Source organism: Littorina saxatilis, linkage group LG17 (assembly GCF_037325665.1).
Source record: "Littorina saxatilis isolate snail1 linkage group LG17, US_GU_Lsax_2.0, whole genome shotgun sequence".
In the NCBI taxonomy this organism is placed as follows: domain Eukaryota; kingdom Metazoa; phylum Mollusca; class Gastropoda; order Littorinimorpha; family Littorinidae; genus Littorina; species Littorina saxatilis.
The window spans coordinates 13,710,771-13,735,264 of record NC_090261.1 but is presented as its reverse complement, the minus strand read 5'-3'; the positions used below and the strand labels follow the sequence as shown (position 1 = coordinate 13,735,264).

The 24,494-nt window shown below is 43.6% G+C and overlaps 2 protein-coding genes across 3 annotated transcripts in view; one reads left to right on the top strand and one right to left on the bottom strand.

The window, feature by feature from the left end:
- The window catches only part of LOC138953857 (nidogen-like), a 42,234-nt gene extending 38,696 nt beyond the window's left edge, over window positions 1-3,538 (top strand). The window contains exons 24-26 of one of the 2 annotated variants that reach the window (XR_011451626.1): window positions 278-396; window positions 2,486-2,959; window positions 2,995-3,538. Coding sequence is in view for 1 of the 2 variants with exons in the window: in XM_070325814.1 (XP_070181915.1) it covers window positions 278-396; window positions 2,486-2,616 (250 nt within the window). In the remaining variant the exon portion in view is untranslated. Of the gene's footprint in view, window positions 1-277; window positions 397-2,485 lie in introns of both variants that reach the window. The other variant, XM_070325814.1, reaches the window with a different exon arrangement.
- An 11,528-nt stretch (window positions 3,539-15,066) lies between these two features.
- Window positions 15,067-24,494, bottom strand: part of LOC138952688 (voltage-gated delayed rectifier potassium channel KCNH1-like) — a 48,532-nt gene continuing 39,104 nt past the window's right edge. The window contains exons 5-10 of the mRNA XM_070324386.1: window positions 23,257-23,652; window positions 21,651-22,068; window positions 19,687-19,886; window positions 18,467-18,719; window positions 17,138-17,334; window positions 15,067-16,431 (exon numbers count right to left, since the gene is read on the bottom strand). Coding sequence (XP_070180487.1) covers window positions 15,067-16,431; window positions 17,138-17,334; window positions 18,467-18,719; window positions 19,687-19,886; window positions 21,651-22,068; window positions 23,257-23,652 — 2,829 coding nt within the window. The remainder of the gene's footprint in view (window positions 16,432-17,137; window positions 17,335-18,466; window positions 18,720-19,686; window positions 19,887-21,650; window positions 22,069-23,256; window positions 23,653-24,494) is intronic.

Below are 24,494 nucleotides of genomic sequence, written 5' to 3'. Positions count from 1 at the left end.
ACTACTACCCCGCTCTTCTTGTCAATTTCACTGCCTTTGCCATGAGCGGTGGACTGACGATGCTACGAGTATACGGTCTTGCTGAAAAATAGCATTGCGTTCAGTTTCATTCTGTGAGTTCGACAGCTACTTGACTAAATGTTGTATTTTCGCCTTACGCGACCTGTTCCTTCTTTCTTTCTTTCCTTGTTTCATTCTTTTTTCACTTAAACTTAAGTAAATCATTCTGAGGAGAAGTTAGACACAAGACATTTGATCAATGAAACGTGTTTTTCAGGAGAACTATCTCTGGCGTGAGACAGAGCGGAGGGGAGGAGATCAGCCCTATCTCAGCGGCCATCGGAGGCAACGGGCGTCTTTACGGCATCACGGCCTTACGAGACCAATGTCCACGTGGTAAGTCTTATACATGTTAAAATCTTCAATTTTATATTTATTTTTGATTCAGACTTTTTGGTGAAATCAGACCTTTTCACGACCACTAAGACACAATTTTAGAGCAGGTGTTATTACCCTTGCTCAGAATGTATGTATTATTTTGAAATCTATAGTGTTTGTACAGACCTGAATAATGGATGACATCTAGTGTTGGGTCTGAAGTGGGTTCTTTTTTTCTGGAGATAGATCATGTGATTTGTTGATGCCAGAAAGATTTATTTGACCGGAAAGAGTCGGTTTTTGGCAATCGGATTTATACGCAGGCCAATGCAATAATAATTAGCCCGTTTCAACAGTTCAGATATTTTGAACGAAAAGCGTAGCCTATGTTCCATATGTTAGATGGTCTTTGGTTGCTTCACGTATTGATTGACGCAAGCGTCACGCTTACAAATAAATGTAAATGGGATGGGTGAAAACATCAGTAACGCTGCATGTACATTGTTTACAAGTTCAGTGTACTTTTTAATGTTATATTACAAACAGAGTCAGTGTTGAAATAATTCTGAGTTTGTCAGTGGAATGGAAGCTGATTACAATGGAATGTAGCTGAATTTATCGGTTAGGTATATCATCGTGTATGAGCAGAGCATCCTTTAGATTAATGTACAGACTAATGTACAGTTAAACATACAGATACCAAGTGTGTATATAATGTGATTGTGCACTGATTAAAAGGGCACGCTTAAGATTCTTCATCCTTTAGTTAACCCGCACACATACACACAATCTAAAGCGTCTTCATCCTTTAGTTAACCCGCACACATACACACAATCGTAAGCGTCTTCATCCTTTAGTTAACCTGCACACATACACACAATCCTAAGCGTCTTCATTCTTTAGTTAACCTGCACACATACACACAATCTAAAGCGTCTTCATCCTTTAGTTAACCTACACACATACACACAATCCTAAGCGTCTTCATTCTTTAGTTCACCTGCACACATACACACAATCTAAAGCGTCTTCATCCTTTAATTAACCCGCACACATACACACAATCTTAAGCGTCTTCATTCTTTAGTTAACCCGCACACATACACACAATCTTAAGCGTCTTCATTCTTTAGTTAACCCGCACACATACACACAATCTAAAGCGTCTTCATCCTTTAGTTAACCTGCACACATACACACAATCTAAAGCGTCTTCATCCTTTAATTAACCCGCACACATACACACAATCTAAAGCGTCTTCATCCTTTAGTTAACCTGCACACATACACACAATCTTAAGCGTCTTCATTCTTTAGTTAACCCGCACACATACACACAATCTAAAGCGTCTTCATCCTTTAGTTAACCTGCACACATACACACAATCTAAAGCGTCTTCATCCTTTAGTTAACCTGCACACATACACACAATCTTAAGCGTCTTCATCCTTTAGTTAACCTGCACACATACACACAATCTTAAGCGTCTTCATCCTTTAGTTAACCTGCACACATACACACAATCTTAAGCGTCTTCATCCTTTAGTTAACCTGCACACATACACACAATCTTAAGCGTCTTCATCCTTTAGTTAACCTACACACATACACACAATCTTAAGCGTCTTCATCCTTTAGTTAACCTGCACACATACACACAATCTTAAGCGTCTTCATCCTTTAGTCACGGTTGGCCTAGTGGTAAGGCGTCCGCCCCGTGATCGGGAGGTCGTGGGTTCGAACCCCGGCCGGGTCATACCTAAGACTTTAAAATTGGCAATCTAGTGGCTGCTCCGCCTGGCGTCTGGCATTATGGGGTTAGTGCTAGGACTGGTTGGTCCGGTGTCAGAATAATGTGACTGGGTGAGACATGAAGCCTGTGCTGCGACTTCTGTCTTGTGTGTGGCGCACGTTATATGTCAAAGCAGCACCGCCCTGATATGGCCCTTCGTGGTCGGCTGGGCGTTAAGCAAACAAACAAACAAATTCATCCTTTAGTTAACCTGCACACATACACACAATCTAAATCCAGGCTGCTACCTCTGCAAAGCGGCACCTTTTTGACAAATTAACATCAATAGGAATTCACGTTCAATCATTTGCAGGTTCCAACTCGTGCGCCTTCAACAACGGTGGCTGTGAATTCCTGTGTTTGCCGACGCCCAGTGGTGGGCGGACCTGCGCCTGTCCCGATGGCGTCGACCCACGAGTTTGTCAAGAGACCAACAGGACGTAACGGATCACATTCAGCACAAATGCTCCCCGCTTATACTCCACAAAATTTTCCAGTGAATGATGACGCATTTTTTCTCTAGTTTACTTTGTTTTTGTTAGGTGCTTCGGCTGCTGAATGTTATATAGATGTTCTCAGTTAACTTACACTCGTAAAGTGTAAGTTGTCAAAGCTTGAAAGGTTAAATAACCGCTGAAATTGGCAAAGCTTGAACGTTTAAGTAACGCTTGAAATTGCCGAAGGTTGAACATATAACTTACCCTTAAGTCGTTAAAGGTTGGACATGTAACTTACGCTTGAAATTGTCAACGGTTCAATGTGTAACATACACTTCAAATTGTCAACGGTTCAATGTGTAACATACACTTCAAATTGTCAAAGGTTGAACATGTAATTTACACCTAAAGATGTCAAAGATTGAACATGTAACTTGGACTTGAAGTTGTCAACATGTTCCTTACACTTTAAGTTGTCAAACTGTAACATGTAACCCACTCATGGAGTTGTAAATGGTAAAACAAGTAAGTAAGTCACACTTAAAACTGTGAGAAGGTTGAGCATTGAACTCATTCTCAAGTTACCAAATGTTGAACTTTTTATTTTTGAACGGCATGGGAGACAGAACCACACATACCTCGATCTCTTATCTGATGCCGTCCGACTCTAAACCTTTTTTTTTACTATACGTACATGGGTATATTAGAGCAATTTTATTATCCCAACAGTATTATACTCCGCACGAAATATTCAGTTTGAACGGTTGATGTAAACGATCCAATATGCGAATGTCTTTTGTAAGAATGGCAGATGTGACATAATAGTAATTTTGCAAAACGTAATCAACAACTGTGTTCATCTGCCCCCCCCCCCCCCTAAAAACAAACAAAAACAAACCCGTCCCCTTCCTGTACTACTTTAATCTCCCCCCCCCCCCCAGCACCCCCTCCACCGAGCCCCTTACCTATGTTCTACATCTACTTAGTCTGTGCCCCCTTGGCCTGCCTTGGTACCAAGGAGGCATTTAGTATCATTGCATATTTTGCCAAGGCATTAACGTTGTATATTACAAGGGCTTTTTCGTCGTTCATGTGTAACAGTGCCAGCACTGAGAATGTTGTTGTTTTGATTTCATGTGACTTGTGTGTCAGTTGAATGGTATTGTTTTTTGTATATTATGTCTTTTTTTTATTGGATGTACATTAAATACAGTAAATTTCTATTGAAAAGCTTTTGTTTTCACACCCCCTCCCCCCTCTCTTTACCCTTCTCACTTCACTGCCGCATGCGCTTTTTAGAATACGAGGGTCAAAATCTGTAGATAGCTCACGCGCGTCTTGTGTTTAAGTAAACATAAAGAAGAGTTTGCTAGTTTTGGATGTTCAAATGTTCAGAAATGTTTTGAAAAGTAAGAGTTCCTTTGCGAACTTCAACAGCAAGAAATAATGATTTCTATCATGGTGCACTGGCAACATAGAACATATTCATTAATTCATTTTAGTAGTACAGGGTAAAACATTATTTGCAGGGGCACACACACACTCGACTGAAGCTCCGTATCCCTCACAGAAGCATTGGGTCATGGGCAACAGTTGTTCTGAACTGTTTTTGTGTCTTAAATAATCCACCGCAAAACAAGCACACACTCTGACATCAAGTTCGTCCAAGAAACATTGCAATATATTTTATTCTTTCAAAAGTCGTGTAATTCAAGAAAGGGGTCGCTAGTAAAAGGTGTACAGGTGTTAATATCTTAAATAACAATGGAATCAACTGATATTTGTTCACTATCACTTTTTGGTGCTAACCTTATTATGATCATGCATCCACACTCGAGAGTCATACGGCTCTTGTTTCGTCCAACTGGGAACAAAACACTGTTTGGTAGACGTCCACTTGCAGAATTAAATGCGCGCGTACACATACTTTGAAGGCTTACAGTTGAGGTTCTCCATGATAGAGAGAGAGAGAGAGAGTGTGTGTTTTGTGTGAAGGTGTTCGTTTGTGTGTGTGTACGTGTGTGTGTGTACGTGTGTGTGTGTGTGTGTGTGTGTGCTGTCTTCAGCGAGGCAACACACATGGCTGGCAGTTGATATCGCTTACACGGAATCATAGTGACATGACTGCTCTAAAGTATTACAAATGGCGCGATTGAAGATGAATAAGTTACCCCGTGGTTGCATGTGAGTTGATGTATCACACCTGTTTTTTTTATCCAGCTTCTTGTTACGCCGAATCTTATACACAGCTTCTACCGCTGAGCATGAAACACGGCGTATCAGAAACTTCTGGGTAGAAAAAACTGTGTAACACGTCAATGGCATGGTAACTGAGAACGAGTTTGCTTTTCTGGTTTGCTGCTTGGAAAACATTGCGGTTGCTCAACCATGTCGCTTTTTGTGGAAGATCTGGTGTTGTAGGTAAAGCTGAATCAGTCTGATGAACACTTTAGAACAATGGCGGAAATGCAGCTACAGACTCCCATCGACGGTGTGCGTGCGTGTGATAGAAACAGAGACAGAGAGGGAGTCATGAGTTTTAATAGATCCTCTAGCATTAGGCTTTCAACAGATCCGCAAAGGATCTTTCTCCTACCCCCCGCGGGTTAGGGGGAGTCCCATATTGGTTGGGACGAGAAAAAATTTACCCGATGCTCCCCAGCATGTCGTGAGAGGCGACTAACGGATTCTGTTTTTCCTTTTACCCTTGTTGAGTGTTTCTTGTATAGAATATAGTCAATTTTTGTAAAGATTTTAGTCAAGCAGTATGTAAGAAATGTTAAGTCCTTTGTACTGGAAACTTGCATTCTCCCAGTAAGCCTAGGTAATATATTGTACTACGTTGCAAGCCCCTGGAGCAAATTTTTGATTAGTGCTTTTGTGAACAAGAAACAATTGACAAGTGGCTCTATCCCCCCCCCCACCTTCCCCCGTCGCGATATAACCTTCGTGGTTGAAAACGACGTAAAACACCAAATAAAGAAAGAAAGAATCTCAAGTTTCTCCTGGCAACGGAATCGCTCGTAGCGTTTGAATTTAGATATCTTCGATGTCGGCTTTGACACGCATTCAACAACAAAGTTGCGGATTAAGAGTTCAAATTCATCCAATTACTGTTTGGTAGAACAGTTGATATGTTGTGTTAACAGATAATACACTTACCTTGCGCTGTCTTAGCAAAAGCAATGACTTCCTGAGCTGTGATAAATCGTACATTTATTCCTACTGCGCATATGATAATAAGCGACTTGTCCCGGAAGTCGAACAACTATTGCGTTGAGTGTTATTGATAGCCATTTGTGTCTTCTGACTGACAAAACTAATTGACAAATATAACTTGAAACATTGCGATTCGTATCTGCCTTTCCTCCCCATTTCACTAGACATATTGTTAACTCAGTCTCTGACACGAGTTCGATCCATCAGATCCCCACTGAAGTGACTCTAATTTCCACCAGGAATAAAACGAGCCAAACGGTAGTCCATACAAGCGAATGATAAAACCAATGTCTGTGAATGGAATGATCGGGTTGTACTAGACGACTATAAGACTTTTTCTCCGTGTTATAGTTTCGCTATATCGTGTTGCGAGCTGCAGCGTCAAAGGCGTGTTACGTACTATGATTGTAAAGAATGCAAAGAATTGGTGCAAGGGTAATCGATTTTCACCGTGTGATTGTCACGACAACTTTCAAGCGCATACGTAATCTGAATTAGACCTTGGAGAGGCCGGTCGATTGCAAAGCGGAAGCAAACCTGATACATGCGCTGTCCCACATTTCCGGAACATTTCTGGAGATATATCATTCGCCCCCGTCCCCCCAAACTATCTCTCTCTCTCTCTCTATCTCTCTCAACGACCTCCCTCCCCCACCCCCACCCCCATTAATGAATGTGTACACTTTTCGAAATTAGCAGTACTGACCTAAAAAGCTGATCAGCCTTGCCACAGCAGGGTTGGTAGATGAGCAACTGTCAGCAATGTCACTGCTACGATCAAACAAGCAGAAAACACCCATACGGATTTTCACCTTTTTTTCGTCTTTTTATATTTAGTCAAGTTTTGACTAAATATTTTAACATCGAGGGGGAATCGAAACGAGGGTCGTGGTGTATGTGCGTGTGTGTGTGCGTGCGTGTGTGTGTGTGTGTAGAGCGATTCAGACTAAACTACTGGACCGATCTTTATGAAATTTGACATGAGAGTTCCTGGGTATGAAATCCCCGAACGTTTTTTTCATTTTTTTGATAAATGTCTTTGATGACGTCATATCCGGCTTTTCGTGAAACTGAGTTGAGGCGGCACTGTCACGCCCTCATTTTTCAACCAAATTGGTTGAAATTTTGGTCAAGTAATCTTCGACGAAGCCCAGGGTTCGGTATTGCATTTCAGCTTGGTGGCTTAAAAATTAATTAATGACTTTTGTCATTAAAAATCTGAAAATTGTAAAAAAAAAATAAAAATTTATAAAACGATCCAAATTTACGTTTATCTTATTCTCCATCATTTGCTGATTCCAAAAACATATAAATATGTTATATTCGGATTAAAAACAAGCTCTGAAAATTAAATATATAAAAATTATTATCAAAATTTTTTTTTCGAAATCAATTTAAAAACACTTTCATCTTATTCCTTGTCGGTTCCTGATTCCAAAAACATATAGATATGATATGTTTGGATTAAAAACACGCTCAGAAAGTTAAAACAAAGAGAGGTACAGAAAAGCGTGCTATCCTTCTTAGCGCAACTACTACCCCGCTCTTCTTGTCAATTTCACTGCCTTTGCCATGAGCGGTGGACTGACGATGCTACGAGTATACGGTCTTGCTGAAAAATTACATTGCGTTCAGTTTCATTCTGTGAGTTCGACAGCTACTTGACTAAATATTGTATTTTCGCCTTACGCGACTTGTTTACATTTTGTCAAGTTTTGACTAAATATTTTAACATCGAGGGGGAATCGAAACGAGGGTCGTGGTGTATATGCGTGTGTGCGTGCGTGTGTGCGTGTGTGTGTGTGTAGAGCGATTCAGACTAAACTACTGGACCGATCTTTATGAAATTTAACATGAGAGTTCCTGGGTATGAAATCCCCGAACGTTTTTTTCATTTTTTTGATAAATGTCTTTGATGACGTCATATCCGGCTTTTCGTGAAAGTTGAGGCGGCACTATCACGCCCTCATTTTTCAACCAAATTGGTTGAAATTTTGGTCAAGTAATCTTCGACGAAGCCCGGACTTCGGTATTGCATTTCAGCTTGGTGGCTTAAAAATTAATTAATGACTTTGGTCATTAAAAATCGGAAAATTGTAAAAAACAAAAATTTTTTTTAAAACGATCCAAATTTACGTTTATCTTATTCTCCATCATTTGCTGATTCCAAAAACATATAAATATGTTATATTCGGATTAAAAACAAGCTCTGAAAATTAAATATATAAAAATTATTATCAAAATTTTTTTTTCGAAATCAATTTAAAAACACTTTCATCTTATTCCTTGTCGGTTCCTGATTCCAAAAATATATAGATATGATAGGTTTGGATTAAAAACACGCTCAGAAAGTTAAAACGAAGAGAGGTACAGAAAAGCGTGCTATCCTTCTCAGCGTAACGAAAACGAATACCCCGCTCTTCTTGTCAATTCCACGGGCACTGCCTTTGCCACGGGCGGTGGAGTGACGATGCTACGAGTATACGGTCTTGCTGCGTTGCGTTGCGTTCAGTTTCATTCTGTGAGTTCGACAGCTACTTGACTAAATATTGTATTTTCGCCTTACGCGACTTGTTTGTTTTTAGATCAACTGAGTGTTGAGGGGAATAAATGACTGCACTCAATTGTATGAATATAGAGAAAAGATGAAAAGAAGTTAAGTCTGAAAAAGAGTCTGTGTAACATATAACATTTTCATAATATTTTCCTGAATGTTAAGATTTTTAACATATTCTGATAAATTGAACAATAATATTAGAAACAAACGCTAATATTAAAAACAAACACTGATATAATAAACAATCTCTCTCTCTCTCTCTCTCTCTCTCTCTCTCTCTCTCTCTCTCTCTCTCTCTCTCTCTCTCAGTCACACACACAAACGCACACACATCCTCTCCACACCACCCCAGCCCGCACAAACATACACACTATATAGGCACGACCATGCATACGAAGTTGAAGTTGAAGAGAAACACGTGGAGAATATTAAGACATAGTGAAGCGGCCTCAAGCAAAAATGAAGAGATTGAGTGACAAAAGAAAACCATTCACATCACATCACGATGCGTCAGTCATAGGGGTATAGAATATCAGGTGTGCATAGGTGCCGAACTGAAAGCTGAATATGATATGTCTATAGATATTTTGCGCTCACAAGTATGCCTGCTCAGTGCAGGCTGAAACCAGACCCATGACTGACGCGTTACGCCGGTCAGTTTCGCCCCCAGTTCCTTGTTATGTTGTATTTCATACCAGGCAGATGGCCCTCGGTCAATGTTCCTACCTTCGTTATATTACTGATGTATCATTGTATCATTTGTGCTTTGTCTAGAGGCATCGTATTGGCGAGCTGTTGGTTTGAAATAAGCTGTTGGGCAAAAGTAAGCAGTTGTTATTAAATTTTGGGTGGGGGATGACCGATCATTTATGTGATGGGGTGGAGTGGAAGGGGGGGTAGGCCAGGAAGCATAAATGAGACGCTAAGACAGAGGTTGCAATAACGTGACTTTTACTTAACGTACACCAGAAGCAAACACCAGAAAGTTAACACCAGAAAGCAGTGTAGATTCTCCCCAGTGAGCACACTCAGTGAAACGTAAACACAAGAGCACAGGTATCGGAATCTAACACCACAAGTCGACTGATTACAACTTCGCGACAAATTTGGTCAGCACTTCGACCGTTCACGTCAACCGACACAATCGGAGCAACACACAGCTCGCTATCCCAAATCGCGTTCTCTGCTCTACTACTAAATGTTCAGCCTTTTAAAGGCTGTCCACTTCCGATTCCCAATAGCCAATAGGAAAGGCTACCCGGTGTCAGACAACGGGGGGCGTTCTACTTAAGATTGCCTGCCAAATGAAAGGGATCGTTAAAGAGGCAGAAATCGTTACAGAGGTGTCACACACCGGAAATATTACGCACACCGGATAAGGCTCATTATATTACAACCAGTTACAAAGAAGGGGGAGAGGGGTAAGAGACTAAAACCTCCAAGCCACCCTGTCAAAAGAAATGACACCCACTTGACAAAACGCCGAGTCCAACTATTACCCAGACAGGCTGGCAGCACATTACATAACGACCACCTAAATCTGGGATAAGAGGTTAGAAAGGAATCCGGTCAAGAGTCTTCCCTACGATAGTAAACACACAATAATCCTAGCGGGAGACACAACTTGGGTCAGGGGAAGATAATAGACAGGGGAGGCAACTGAGTCGGGCAGGAGATAATTACACAAAAAGACTGGATACGCCACTTGACTACATCCCCCCCAGCTCTATACCAACTGCGTCCTCGCAGGTACAGCGCCTCGGGAATAGCTGAAAATGACATCTATAAATCAAACACAAGTTCACCCAAGTGAAACAACAAATAAAATCAGAAACGGTAACGGATGACACTCACAGTCACCCAACCCATTCATACAAGACACAATACAACAGGCAATCAATAATGATACTTTACACAGTCTCTTAGCTGATCACAATAGCTAACAAGCAAGCAAGGCCTGGTTACGCCACATGTGTGACTGAAGAGTTTTCATGATTTTACGAGGGGGTGGTTTAGCTGGGACTTAGAGTAAAGGGGCAGGACAAATTGAGCACAGAATCCCACAATGTTATCGGGTCAGCGTCGTGAGGCTCTACGGGGGCTGGGGCTGTCGCAAGCCGATGCTCTTTCTCTGTGAGCTGCTGTTGCAACAACGCTTCTAGGTCTTTGCGAATGTGTCCTGCTGCTTTCCGCTCAATTGACACCTCTTCACACTTGAAGACTAACCGCTCTCTAAGTTGGCGTATTTCTAAGTCCTTCTGGAAGCGTTCATCCTGTAACTGTTGTTTGGCCTCCAGTTCCTTCTTCAGTCGGGTCTCTAATCTGTCAATGGAGGCCTCGTGCTTCGACGTCAGCTGTTCCTGAGCAGTCACAACCTCCTCTGTCTGACTGCTCTGCTCGCGTGGGGGTTGCTTGATGGATGTTGACTGCTGGTCCACACGTAGCTCACTGGGCTGTCTCCATGACAACGGTTGTTGACTCCCATGACGCTTGGTAGGGCACCTGCTCTGTAGATGCCCGTGGCGGTTGCAAAGCCAACAACGTGGCTTCGCGGATGGTTGCTGTTGACGAGAGGCAGCCGGCGGGCGTTGGTGCAAGGCAGCTCGAAGCTCTGCTGACTTGATGGCGAGTTCGTTGACTGGGACCTGCAGCCTGCTTAACCCGGCACTCCTCTCCTTGAAAACAGGAGTTGCTTGGTCAGCCACTACATCGACATCTTCCCTCATCCACCTAAGAGCTTCGGCACGGACAGCAGCAAAAGTGACAGCCTCACGCCCTCTCACAAAGCGCAGCAGATCTCGTCGTAGAGGATGCAAAAACAGTCCATGGATGAAATGATCCCGGAGAGCATCATCTGTTAATGTATCAGGAACAACAGAATTAATCTTGACATGCAGAGACTGCAAACCGTGGGCGTATGAAAGAAGGCCCTCCTCTTGTCCCTGGTAGCGCGTGAAGAATGACGAAAGCAGTGAAGAACTGCTGGCGTGGTCTCCAAACGTGTCCTGCAGAATGGTCAGGACTAGGTCAGCCGTAGCGGTCGCCTGAGGGGGGTGCAGGTTGATCTCCTTCTTGGCAGGCCCAGCAAGTGACTGGATCAGCCATTCAGCAGCCTCGCCGCCCAGCGCCTCCAGGTTGAAGTGGGCAATGATGCGACGAGCCTCTGTGACGTAGTCGTCTAGCAGACAGCCATCTTTGCTGCTAGTGAAGAGGGGGAGCCTGGGAGGGGAGAACATCTGCCACTGGGGTCTAGGAACCCCGTCGACCGCCATCTTGGATACGCCGAGTACCTCCTACACTGCTACCCCTGCTTTCTGGTGTTAAACTACGGCGTCTCTACTTCCTGAATCCTGCTCCGCATGCGCCAGATGTGATAGGGTGGAGTGGAAGGGGGAAAATAGGCCAGGAAGCATAAATGAGACGCCAAGACAGAGGTTGCAATAACGTGACTTTTACTTAACGTACACCAGAAGCAAACACCAGAAAGTTAACACCAGAAAGCAGTGTAGATTCTCCCCAGTGAGCACACTCAGTGAAACGTAAACACAAGAGCACAGGTATCCGAATCTAACACCACAAGTCGACTGATTACAACTTCGCGACAAATTTGGTCAGCACTTCGACCGTTCACGTCAACCGACACAATCGGAGCAACACACAGCTCGCTATCCCAAATCGCGTTCTCTGCTCTACTACTAAATGTTCAGCCTTTTAAAGGCTGTCCACTTCCGATTCCCAATAGCCAATAGGAAAGGCTACCCGGTGTCAGACAACGGGGGGCGTTCTACTTAAGATTGCCTGCCAAATGAAAGGGATCGTTAAAGAGGCAGAAATCGTTACAGAGGTGTCACACACCGGAAATATTACGCACACCGGATAAGGCTCATTATATTACAACCAGTTACAAAGAAGGGGGAGAGGGGTAAGAGACTAAAACCTCCAAGCCACCCTGTCAAAAGAAATGACACCCACTTGACAAAACGCCGAGTCCAACTATTACCCAGACAGGCTGGCAGCACATTACATAACGACCACCTAAATCTGGGATAAGAGGTTAGAAAGGAATCCGGTCAAGAGTCTTCCCTACGATAGTAAACACACAACAATCCTAGCGGGAGACACAACTTGGGTCAGGGGAAGATAATAGACAGGGGAGGCAACTGGGTCGGGCAGGAGATAATTACACAAAAAGACTGGATACGCCACTTGACTACATTTATAACAATGATCAGCAGTCATCCTATGTTGTCCCGTCCTTCCAGGGTTTGTTAATTCCTCACACAACAGCCCTTTACATCGCTTTACCAGGATGCTTCATTCTAAAATCCCCAGAAGACGGAGTACGGCTGCCTATATATAACGTTTGTACATGTACACGTTATCTTCCCATGTGGATGTCAGTGTCACCTTCTCTGTAACAAGTGGTCCTGCAAGTATCAAGCGCGGGTACTCTCGACAGCAACTTAAAAGAAAAAAAATCGCCTTTCACGTACTTGCGTATCTTATTCGTACCTTGCAGCAACTGCTGGGTCTAAAATACTGCGTAACAAGAACATGGGTACGAAAACCCGCGTAACGGGTCAACACGGTAGCATCTGGAAGCTGGTCCGCTTCAACTTCATTGTATCACATAATTAAATAGAAAGAGGCCATTTTAACAAATTCACATCATTTTGTGCATCGCAGAAAACATGGACAATAGAAAGCATTCGACGTTACGAAGCATGTATCACATTTCATTCATTTTTGTTAGCGTATGTCAATGTCGGGGAAGAAATGTGATTCTTTTTGTGAAAGTGGGAGAAAAGTGGTAAAATATCACGTTGAAGAGAATCACCTTAACATCAAGATGTATGAACAAGGAGATGTAGAAATCATTCAAGGAGAAGACGAAGTAAGCAAAGTCAAAAGCCAAATTAACACAATAGTAAAACGCTGAAGAAGAAGAAGAAGAAGAAAAAGCAGAGTCAGACCCAAGTCAAAACATTACGTCTCACCCAGTACTCAGTTTTAACCATTCTCATCAGTCACCCCATGCAATTGTAAAGTTTGTGCAGTGAAGGAGTTATGTGCCTTGCCATAGCTTAAATCAATGTCATGACACGAAGAGACAGAAGCAAACCTGTCACCTCAGTTATGTCCCCTATCGCTCTCTTTTGCGATTAAGTACGTAAACGTTAATACCAGCTGAACGTGTATTTACAAGAGAAAAGGCAAATTGAAGGAAAAAGTGGAGGAAAAAAAATGCTTATGCATATCAAGGTTAAAACAAAAACAAAATCTGTTAAAAAAGGACGGATGTATGAAAAAACCTTCGTGAATTGATCAACACAGGAAGAAGGTTAACACTTGATAGACTAAACAAGATCCTAAATAGAAATGACCAAGAGTAAAGCGATTTAAAGAAAAATATGTCCTTTACAAATAGCATGCTAGGCTCCTTATCCCCGATCAAAATAGGTGAACAGGGAAAGATGGTGATTCGAGTGAACCAGCTTCTAGTAAGTGTTAAAGTTATCTGAAAACAGGTGCACTCTGAAGGCATAATGATGTGCGGTAAAGACGTGTATTATGTAACAACCAGATCCTTGAAGCCCTCACGTACGATCTGGAAGGAGAGCCACATTACACAACATCCAGATCAACAACTCTGGAAGGAGAGCCACATTACACAACATCCAGATCAACAACTCTGGAAGGAGAGCCACATTACACAACATCCAGATCAACAACTCTGGAAGGAGAATGAAGACCCTGTTTAAAGGTTCTTTGCGGAAAAATCATGTCACACAATGGAATCCAGATCCCTGATATACGATCTGGCGTCTCACACGACATTCAGATCCTTCGATAGTGTTCTGATCTGGAACGGTATTTGTGTATTTGTAAGGTGCGATGATCTGGAGTGAAATGTGTGGCCCACGGTGTAACACACAGCATCCTAGGTCTTGGACGAAGTTTGTTGTCTGCGGTGAGACATGTGGCTATGATATGTCACACATTCACCAGATCCCTCCATGATGTGATCATCTGGAGTGAAATGCTTGGTCACGATACGTTGCACAATACCCACGCCCTACGAACGTTAATTATCTTGACTTAAAGAAGCCACATCTTCGAGATTGTGACAATTTGCAGTGTGTCCACAGCTTATCACTCAACGTCCAGGCCTTAGACAGAGTGATGATCTGGAGTGAAATGTGTGGCCACGGTTTGTCATACAACATCCGTCGATAGTGTGACGACCTAGAATGCTATGCGGGGCCACAATATCCAGACCTGGTGAGTTCTGCGTGGCCACAATATCCAGACCTGGTATGTTCTGCGTGGCCACAATATCCAGACCTGGTGTGTTCTGCGTGGCCACAATATTCAGACCTAGTGTGTTCTGCGTGGCCACAATATCCAGACCTGGAGTGTTATGCGTGGCCACAATATCCAGACCTGGTGTGTTATGCGTGGCCACAACATCCAGATCTTCGACTGGGAACTCGGAGAGAGAAGCATGACAACGGAATGTCATACAACATCCAAATTCCTCGATAGTGTGATGACATGGAGTGTAACGCGTAGCCACAATGTCTAGATCTTCGACTGGGGAGAGACAGAGAAGCATGATTACGACTTGTCACGCAACATCCAGATTCGTCGAGTGTGTCATGACCCGGAGTCCTATGTGCGTTACAATATATCCAGGTCCCTGTCTTTCACGTGCACATTGTCGTCATCAGTAGGGACCTGGTAGGCGGTGTGGGGGGAGGCGCTATGTGTGACACGTGATGGATCCGACGAGGGCCTTACTTGTACCACTTCTCCACCACCACCCCCACTACCCCCGCTCCCACCACTCGCACCACCACCACCAGCACCACCCCTACCGTTCCCACCCCCGTCGTGGCTGGTGCTGGATGATTTAGAGGAGCGTCGACTATTATTGTTGCTGCTGCTGCTGCTGACGTTTTCAGAGGAGGGCGAAGAGGGTATGCCGTGCGGGGGTTCCGGGTGGCTAGGACTAGTCACCCGTACCCTGCTCTCCCCCCACGACGCCGTACTGTCCCCCGATGACACCACTGAGGCTCGCACGCGTAAACCGCTGGCCAGCCCCATTCGGTAGGGGGGCGAAGACTGGCGTTTCTTTGGTGACTGCTCCACACTGCTCGTAATGTTCTGCGGAGAGTTGAGCTTGGAGCTGGGGTAGGTGGATGACGAAGAACAAGGAGTGGAGGAGGGGGTGAAGAAGCGTAGAATTTCCGATATCGAGCCGTCGATGCGGTTGATCTTCTGGCCGAGGTTGTCCATCTCCTCTTTGATCTCCAAGCGGATGTCGTAGAGTGACGTCAGCATGTGTTGCTCGGCGGCCGACAGGGGTCCGCCCAGAGACCCGACACTGTCTCGGTTGACCGGGGCCCTTTCCTGCGGCTCCCCCCCGATCTGGTCCAGCCTGTTGTTGCTCCGCAGTATACCGCTGTCCGTGGAGTCGGTTTTCTTCAGGTTGTTCCGCACGTCATCCTCTGGAGACTCCTGGATGGGTTCCTGCGGCTTGGCGAACATCCTGCCCCACTTGGACTGCGGTTTGACCGTCACTTTCGGCGCCTCTTTAGCCTTCGCCTCCAGGTGCTTGCCCGAGAGGTCGTTCATGCCGATGTTGTTTTGATTGGTGTCTGGCGTCATGTGATTGGAATCGGGAGTGACGTCAGCGGTGGAGGTGCCTCCGGTGTTCCCCCCGCCCAGGAATTTGGTCCACTTGACCCCTCCCCCGCCCCCCAGTTTGGGCATCTTGACGTTGTTTTCGGACACGTTGATGACGCGGGTCATCTTGTGGGCTTTGTCCGCCGCGTCGCTGTGGTTGCTGCCTGCTCCTGAAGTCACGTTCCCCACTTTCTCCACGTCTGTGGCCGGATGGCTTTTTGTGTCGCTGACCTTTCTGAAGCGAGAGATGAGCTTCCTCACCGGATGGTCGTTTGCGAGTTCCAGGGGAGGGTCGTTCTTTCTCTTCTCCGCCAGCTCCTTTTCCTTCTTCACGTCGGCCACCTTGCGGAAGATGAGCTGTGGACAGAAGGCAGAAACGTCAGGCGTGACACAAAACAGCGCTCGCATTGTTTAACGAGCGTGCCATCGTGCATTTTGAAAGGCTGTGTCATCAGACTCACACACCACCGAAACACCCATTCACTGTGGATTCAAAAAAATGAAAACAACCTTTTGCCGAAGCATTAATGATTGAACAGCTTTAAACAAAGAAACAAAATTTGGCTGGGGGGGGGGGGGGGGGCCTTACGCTCAAGCCCCAATAGAATCCCCACCCCCACCCCCCGCGTCCGGCCCTGCGAACACTTACACACACATGTATTATATCATGCATATGATAGAGAGAGAAAAAATTGATCTGTGTCAATCTGTCATCCACAACACGTCCCGTCGCGATATAACCTTGAATGGTTGAAAACGACGTTAAACACCAAATAAATAAATAAAGAAAGAAAGAAATCCACAACACGTTGCCAACCGTCTGCCAAGCGACGGGAAGAACCACATAAGCACACTGGTTTAGTCAGGCAGTCTTTCAGGCAGTCAATCAGTCGATCAGGCAGGTAGTCAATCAGGCAGGCAGGCAGGCGGTCAGATTGTCAGTCACTTAGTCAGTCAGTCAGGCAGGCAGTCAATCAGGCAGTCAGGTAGGCAGTCAGATTGTCAATCAGTCAATCAGTCAGTCACTCAGTCGGTCAGTCAATGATCAGCCAGAGACACGTACCCGATGGCGCAAGTTGTAGGTGAGAGTAAGGTTACGGGCGAAGGAATTGGCGAAGGCGTGGTAGAAGTCCAGCACTTCAAGCAACCGGTCACGCTTTATGGAGTGAAGGTCACAGTAAGTCAGCGCCCGCACGTTGGCCGTAGACTGACCGATGGCAGTTTCCCGCCAAAAGTTGTCTCCAAAGACGTCTCCTTTGCCTGGAGAAAGAAAAATATATGGACTTAATCGATTGTATTTCTTGTTGTCGTTGATGATACAAAACAACGTGTCTTTAAAAAGTACCAAATGATTATTTCCGCTTCCGACTAACAACACCCCCACACCCACCGCCATTTCATCTAGCTCTATTAATGTTGTTGTTGTTGTTGTTGTTGGTTTTGCGCCGCTTCGGACCAACCAGCCCCCACCCCCATTACTCCTATTTGAACTAACTTTACTTGTCTTTATCGCGCTTCGCCCCACGCCCACTCCCGCTTACAAGTTCTTCTTCTTCTTCTGCGTTCGATGTTGATGGCTAAATACCATCGTCAGTCCACCGCTCACGGCATAGGCAGTGAAATTGACAAGAAGAGCGGGGTAGTAGTTGCGCTGGGAAGGATAGCACGCTTTTCTGTACCTCTCTTCGTTTTAACTTTCTGAGCGTGTTTTTAATCCAAACATATCATATCTATATGTTTTTGGAATCAGGAACCGACAAGGAATAAGATGAAAGTGTTTTTAAATTGATTTCGAAACTTTAATTTTGATAATAATTTTTATATATTTAATTTTCAGAGCTTGTTGTTAATCCAAATATAACATATTTATATGTTATTGGAATCAGCAAATGATGGAGAATAAGATGAACGTAAATTTGGATCGTTTTATAAAATTTTTTTTTTTTTTACAATTTTCAGATTTTTAATGACCAAAGTCATTAATTAATTTTTAAGCCACCACGCTGAAATGCAATACCGAAGTAGGGGTTTTGTCGAACATTACTTGACCAAAATTTCAACCAATTTGGTTGAAAAATGAGGGCGTGACAGTGCCGCCTCAACTTTCACGAAAAACCGGATATGACGTCATCAAAGACATTTATCAAAAAAATTAAAAAAAACGTCTGAGGATATCATACCCAGGAACTCTCATGTCAAATTTCATAAAGATCGGTCCAGTAGTTTGGTCTGAATCGCTCTACACGCACGCACGCACACACACACACACACACACACACACACACACACATACACCACGACCCTCGTCTCGATTCCCCCCTCGATGTTAAAACATTTAGTCATAACTTGACTAAATGTAAAAAGAAGAAGAAGAAGAAGAATGAAGACTTACTGAGTATCGCCACGACCTCCTCGTCCTGTATAACCTCCAGGGACCCCGAGACCACGAAGCAGAGCGAGTCGAGACTCTCCCCCTGGTGGAAGATGAGGTCACCAGGCGCACTGTGCGTCATGTTGAAGTGCATGGCCAGGGCTCGCAGGCACCCGTCACTCGCCAGTCGGAACGCCGGGTGCTCCAGGAACACTTTGCGGTTCAGGTGAACGCACAGGTCGGCCTTCATGTCTTTGGGGCAGTAGTTCAACACCTGTACAAAGTAAGGTGTTTTTAATGCTACTGCAGTTCAAGTGAATACATGTGAGCCTGCATAGTAGATGATGACATAGGTACGTCTTCAGTGCCTGCAAAAAGAAAAGTGACAACCGCTATCAATATCTGCATTCATAAAGTTCCTTTGAAGACCTTGAAGACGGTAATCAGTACCTGCACAAACAAAGTGGATCTGAAAGTTTTCTCTCTGGACACACAGGTCCGAAGGTCGGCTTTCGTGTCCATAGGGAACACCTGTTTGAACACCTGTAAAACAAATGTGTTGAACACTTTGTGTTCCATGTAAAGACACAACATTGGGCGACATAAAGCCTTCGTTGAGAAATTTTATTTTGAAAACTGCGTTTCAGATAAACACACACGCCTGTATTCATATCCTTTGGTCAGATTATTAGCACTTGCGCACGAAAGGTTACTTGGAGTGATTAGGGTTTAACACACACTAAATTTCGACCATCTGTTTTCGATGCAATTGAATTTTTTAAATGGTAGATTGTTTTGGCTAGGACTTGGTCAAGTGACTGAATGAATTTCTAAAGAAACGACCTGCGTACTGAGCGCTTAAGCCTAATATTAATTGCGCGAAGTCGTTTTCACGAAGCTCTCTGCACTAAGCTCTGGCACTGAACTTTCGGTAAAAAGGGTCGGCGAAGTCAACTTCGTGCTTAATTAAGAACAGACTTCAACGCCCAATCGTTATTCGACGGATAAAACCCACCATAGATATGAATTAATTAAAAAACAAGAAAGGTAGGTTATTGGAATGTTACTTTGTTATTGACAAAACAATACATTCACCATAAATATATTAAAAAAAATATAAATATTCAGTGACTTGACCAAGTCCTAGCCAAAACAATCTACCATTTAAAAAACAAAACAAAACATATACATGGAGAAAAAAATATACAATTAACTGTTTTGACGTCATTTGGTTCACTCACCTTGGTGATGTCAATGCCCTTAGTGATGGCCCAGGTAGAGACGATGTAGTCCATGACTCTCTCGCTGAGCGACTTAGGTACGTCGTGAAGCTTCATGAACTCGCGGACACTGTTGAGCATGTCGTGGTATCGAGCGAAGCTGGAGTAAAACTGCTGGAAGATCGTTGTCACGTTACTGAAGATAAGGGCGTACAGGAGAGCTGCAAAATAAACATTAATTTTGAACATTGAACTAGCTCTCTCTCTCTCTCTCTCTCTCTCTCTCTCTCTCTCTCTCTCTCTCTCTCTCTCTCTCTCTCTCTCTCTCTCGATCTCTCTCTCTTGTAAAACATAAATGTTAATACAAACACAGTTAAAACCAAAAATAAAGAGAAAGGGGAAAATGATACATAAAGATAAATTTTCCCTTAATTGACAGATCAGCTCCAGTTTATTCCCGTAATAGACCGAGCAGTTCCATAAACTATATCAGTACGTTTGCAGGAAATATAATAACCGTCATTATTGGGTAAAATGATACGTGTGTCGATAAAGACAGCGTAATTAAACCCAAACACTGTGGCGATATTGCAGACATTGTCATGGTAGTCTTTGGAAGCTTACATATTTTCCTTGAGAGGTATCCGATAAGGAAGACCCTTTGAGAAATTGTGCAAGTGTTCATCTCCATGAAACGACATTGAATATACGTTCCTTACCTCTTTTCTGGTTACATTTAGTCAAGTTTTAACATAGAGGGGGAATCGAGACGAGGGTCGTGGTGTATGTGTGTGTGTGTGTCTGTCTGTCTGTCTGTGCGTGTGTGTGTGTAGAGCGATTCAGACTAAACTACTGGACCGATCTTTATGAAATTTGACATGAGAGTTCCTGGGTATGATATCCCCCGACGTTTTTTTTCTTTTTTTCGATAAATGTCTTTGATGACGTCATATCCGGCTTTTTGTAAAAGTTGAGGCGGCACTGTCACACCCTCATTTTTCAATCAAATTGATTGAAATTTTGGCCAAGCAATCTTCGACGAAGGCCGGACTTCGGTATTGCATTTCAGCTTGGTGGCTTAAAAAGTAATTAATGACTTTGGTCATTAAAAATCAGAAAATTGTAAAAAAAAAAAAAATTTATCAAACGATCCAGATTTACGTTCATCTTATTCTTCATTATTTCCTGACTCCAAAAACATATAAATATGTTATATTTGGATTAAAAACAAGCTCTGAAAATTAAAAATATAAAAATGATGATCAAAATTAAATTTTCGAAATCAATTTAAAAACACTTTCATCTTATTCCTTGTTGGTTCCTGATTCCAAAAACATATAGATATGATATGTTTGGATTAAAAACACGTTCAGAAAGTTAAAACGAAGAGAGGTACAGTAAAGCGTGCAATGAAGCACAGCGCAACCACTACCGCCCCAAACAGGCTCGTCACTTTCACTGCCTTTTGCACTAGCGGCGGACTACGTTCAGTTTCATTCTGTGAGTTCCACAGCTTGACTAAATGTAGTAATTTCGCCTTACGCGACTTGTTTTGTTTTTACGAAACCGAGCACATCATTTACTTTCCCTTTCAAAGATGAAGCATTTACATCGAAAGCAAAATTAGCACTGACTTACAGCCAATGATCATCAGACGATAATAAACACACTCAAAGCTACTAATCACCGTCATTACAGAAGACGAAGAGGCTTACAATAAATCAGAACACACAAGGGGTGGTGTTAACCAGACATTTCCGGTTAAAAAAAATCAAATACATGTCCATGAACTGGAAATGAAATCGGCAGCTGGTCAAACATACCGCTTGATATTTTGTACGCATTGTAGTTTTATAGACTTGCTTTGATTGTTTGACGTAACAGAATGGCCGGTTTTTGCAAGAGCCATACTTCATTCTTTCAAATAAACACCAGTTTTGAAAATAGCTAACGAGATTACTGAACACAGAACTAGCCAAACTTACATCCAATGATCATCATGAAGACAGAAAACAACTTCTCGGTCTGGGTGTTGGCCGAGACGTTGCCGAAACCGACGCCAGTCATACAGGACAAAGTGAAGTACAGCGCCGTCAGGTAACGCATCTCTGTGCTGGGTCCACCGATATAGTCATCCGAGGCAGACGCGTTGGAAGTCCTAAAAGGCTGTTTGGTCAGTGCGGCCAGCGTCTGCAGCCAGCCGAAGGCCACTCCACTGTTGAGCTCAGTGCTGCCGATGGAGTACCAGATGCAGGCGAACCAATGGGCGAAGAGGATGAAGACCAGGATGAGGAGGATCAGCATGGCAGCTCCGTACTCCAGATAGTGGTCCAGCTTGCGGACCACCCGGCCCAGGCGTAGTAGCCGGACCACTTTGAGGGCGCTGAACAGCGTGCTGATGCCCTGTACAGACAACAATTGTTGAGTTATTTCCCCTCCCCAGTTCGTTCGGCAATATTAAACATAACAACAACAAAACTTGCCCTAGGCCAAAGTTTAAACATCGTCAGGGCTGGATCTACCACCTTCTCTTTTCTTTCAAGGAGAGACCCAAAATATCCCTTTCAAATGCTAAATGTCAAGAGAACCTGTGGGGGGGGGGGGGGGGGGCTGCCCTCTTGGCCAGCCCCTGAACTACTGTCTCATTTTGGAAGCCCCTCCCTCTCGTACAAGTCCAGCCCTGATCGTATAATGCCAAAGTACGTATCTCTGAGCACTTTGCCTTGTTCGATGACATTCTATTGGCGAGTTATTGGTTTGAACTGAGTTATGGGGCAAAAATAAGCTGTTGTTATGTTTTGCGTAGGGACGACCGATCATATTTGATAAGTGATGTTATGTGGTCGTTTAATGCGTGATTACCTCCTTACTTCTACTTCTGCGTTCGGGATCTGCAACTACTGCACTTGTGTTACTGCACAAGCGGGTTTGACGTGTATGACTTGTTTACCCTGCCATGTAGGCAGCCATACTCTGTTTTCAGGTGAGCTCCTTACATAGCAGCCCTTTACATCCAGCTACCATGAAGATTTCTTCCTTCAATTGATCGATATTGCAACTACTTTATTATGTTGCCGCTTATCGACATTGTAGAAATTCTAGCAAATGCCCTTCGATATTATCGACATTGTGTCATCGCCTCTATCAACATTACAAGAATTTCAACAATATTGTTCGACATGATAAACATGGTTACAAAGCCAGCAATGTTGTTTTCAGAACATATCGACATTGAGTCGTCTTTATAGCCATGTGTTATCTGTATCGATACTGTGGGAATTCCAGCTACATGCAGGTGCTGGATAGTTAGTCTTCTTCGTGTTCTTCTTTTTCTTCCTGTTTAAGTTAGTCGAGCGATAGGAACATTTGCTCAGCCCCCTTTATTCTTCCCCTATGGCGGACGAGAACAAAGACAACAAAATCAAAGGAGATCGGTGAAAAATTCATGTCATTGACATTTCAACGTTGCCTGTACATGTATGTCCTATGTTCTCGGAAATCTTACGCCATCGACAATCTTTCGTCCACAACATTCTCACGCGAGGCCGTTTTTACGCCATTTTTTCTTCCGACGTTGACGACATAACTTACGTCATCGACATACTGGAAGGCGTTGAAGACGTCGTAAGGGAGGCAGGACAGGAGGTCGATCACGAACCAGCTCTTAAGGTAGTTCATGCGGATGATCTTGGGGTCCGAAATGACCTCGCCGCTGGAGCCCACGAAAGTGGTGTGGAAGTTGAGCACGATGTCCACGAAAAACACCACATCCACCATGCTGTCGATGACCAGCAGCGGGAGCTGGTCCATGGTTTTGATCTTGAAGGCCGCGTTGTAGGGCACCATGACGGCTGTGTAAAAGGTCAGGATCAGAATGACCCAGTCCCAGATGGTCTTGAAGAGGCAGTAGTGTAAGATGATGTGGGGTGGGGTTTTGGGGGCCTCCAGGCGGTACTGTGGGAGCACGTCTGCGCTCAAGTTCATCATCTGCTTTAGAAAGAGTTGAATATTCATGAGATTGTTTCTATTTATTCCAATGGAGAAACAAATATGGGAGACACGTCTGAGCCAAAAATGCTCGGTCTTCTCAACTCGACATAAAAACGGAACAAACAAAATCATTTAACCAGCCAACCACCAAACTAAGTAACCAAACACAAACAAACAAACAAATAAACAGACAGACACACACACACACACACACACACACACACACACACACAAATAAACAGACAAACACACACACACAAATAAATAAACAGACAAACACACACACACACACACACACACACACACACACACACACACATATATATATATATATATATATATATATACTTACACACACGCGCGCGCGCGAAACTAACAAACAAACGAACATATCGTTGTCCACGGGATTAAAAGCAGGACATAAAAACAAGGAGTGACTTCAAGGGGCATCGATCTCCACACAAACAGCTAAGGATAAACAAATACATATTTATGTATATTCCTACCGACCAATAAACTGTTATGCTTGACCTCCTGTTGGTTACGTTCATTGATTGTGTGAGAAATTAAGCCATCGCAACTGAAAAAGCAAAGAGCAAGGTTACCATTGTCCACAACGCTGCCCAAACCGATTACACTAGTCATTGGCGATCACACACAATTTCGCAACTGGTTCATTACAAAGGAGCAATCAATTAATGTATCGATTGAACATGGTATTTCCCTTCGTTGGGCCGTTTGACGTCAGAAGCCGACTTAACTCATATTTAGTTGGCTGGTGAGATTACAAAAGAGTGCATGTTTATGTGCGTTCAATCGTAAAAAATAAGAATTCGAAC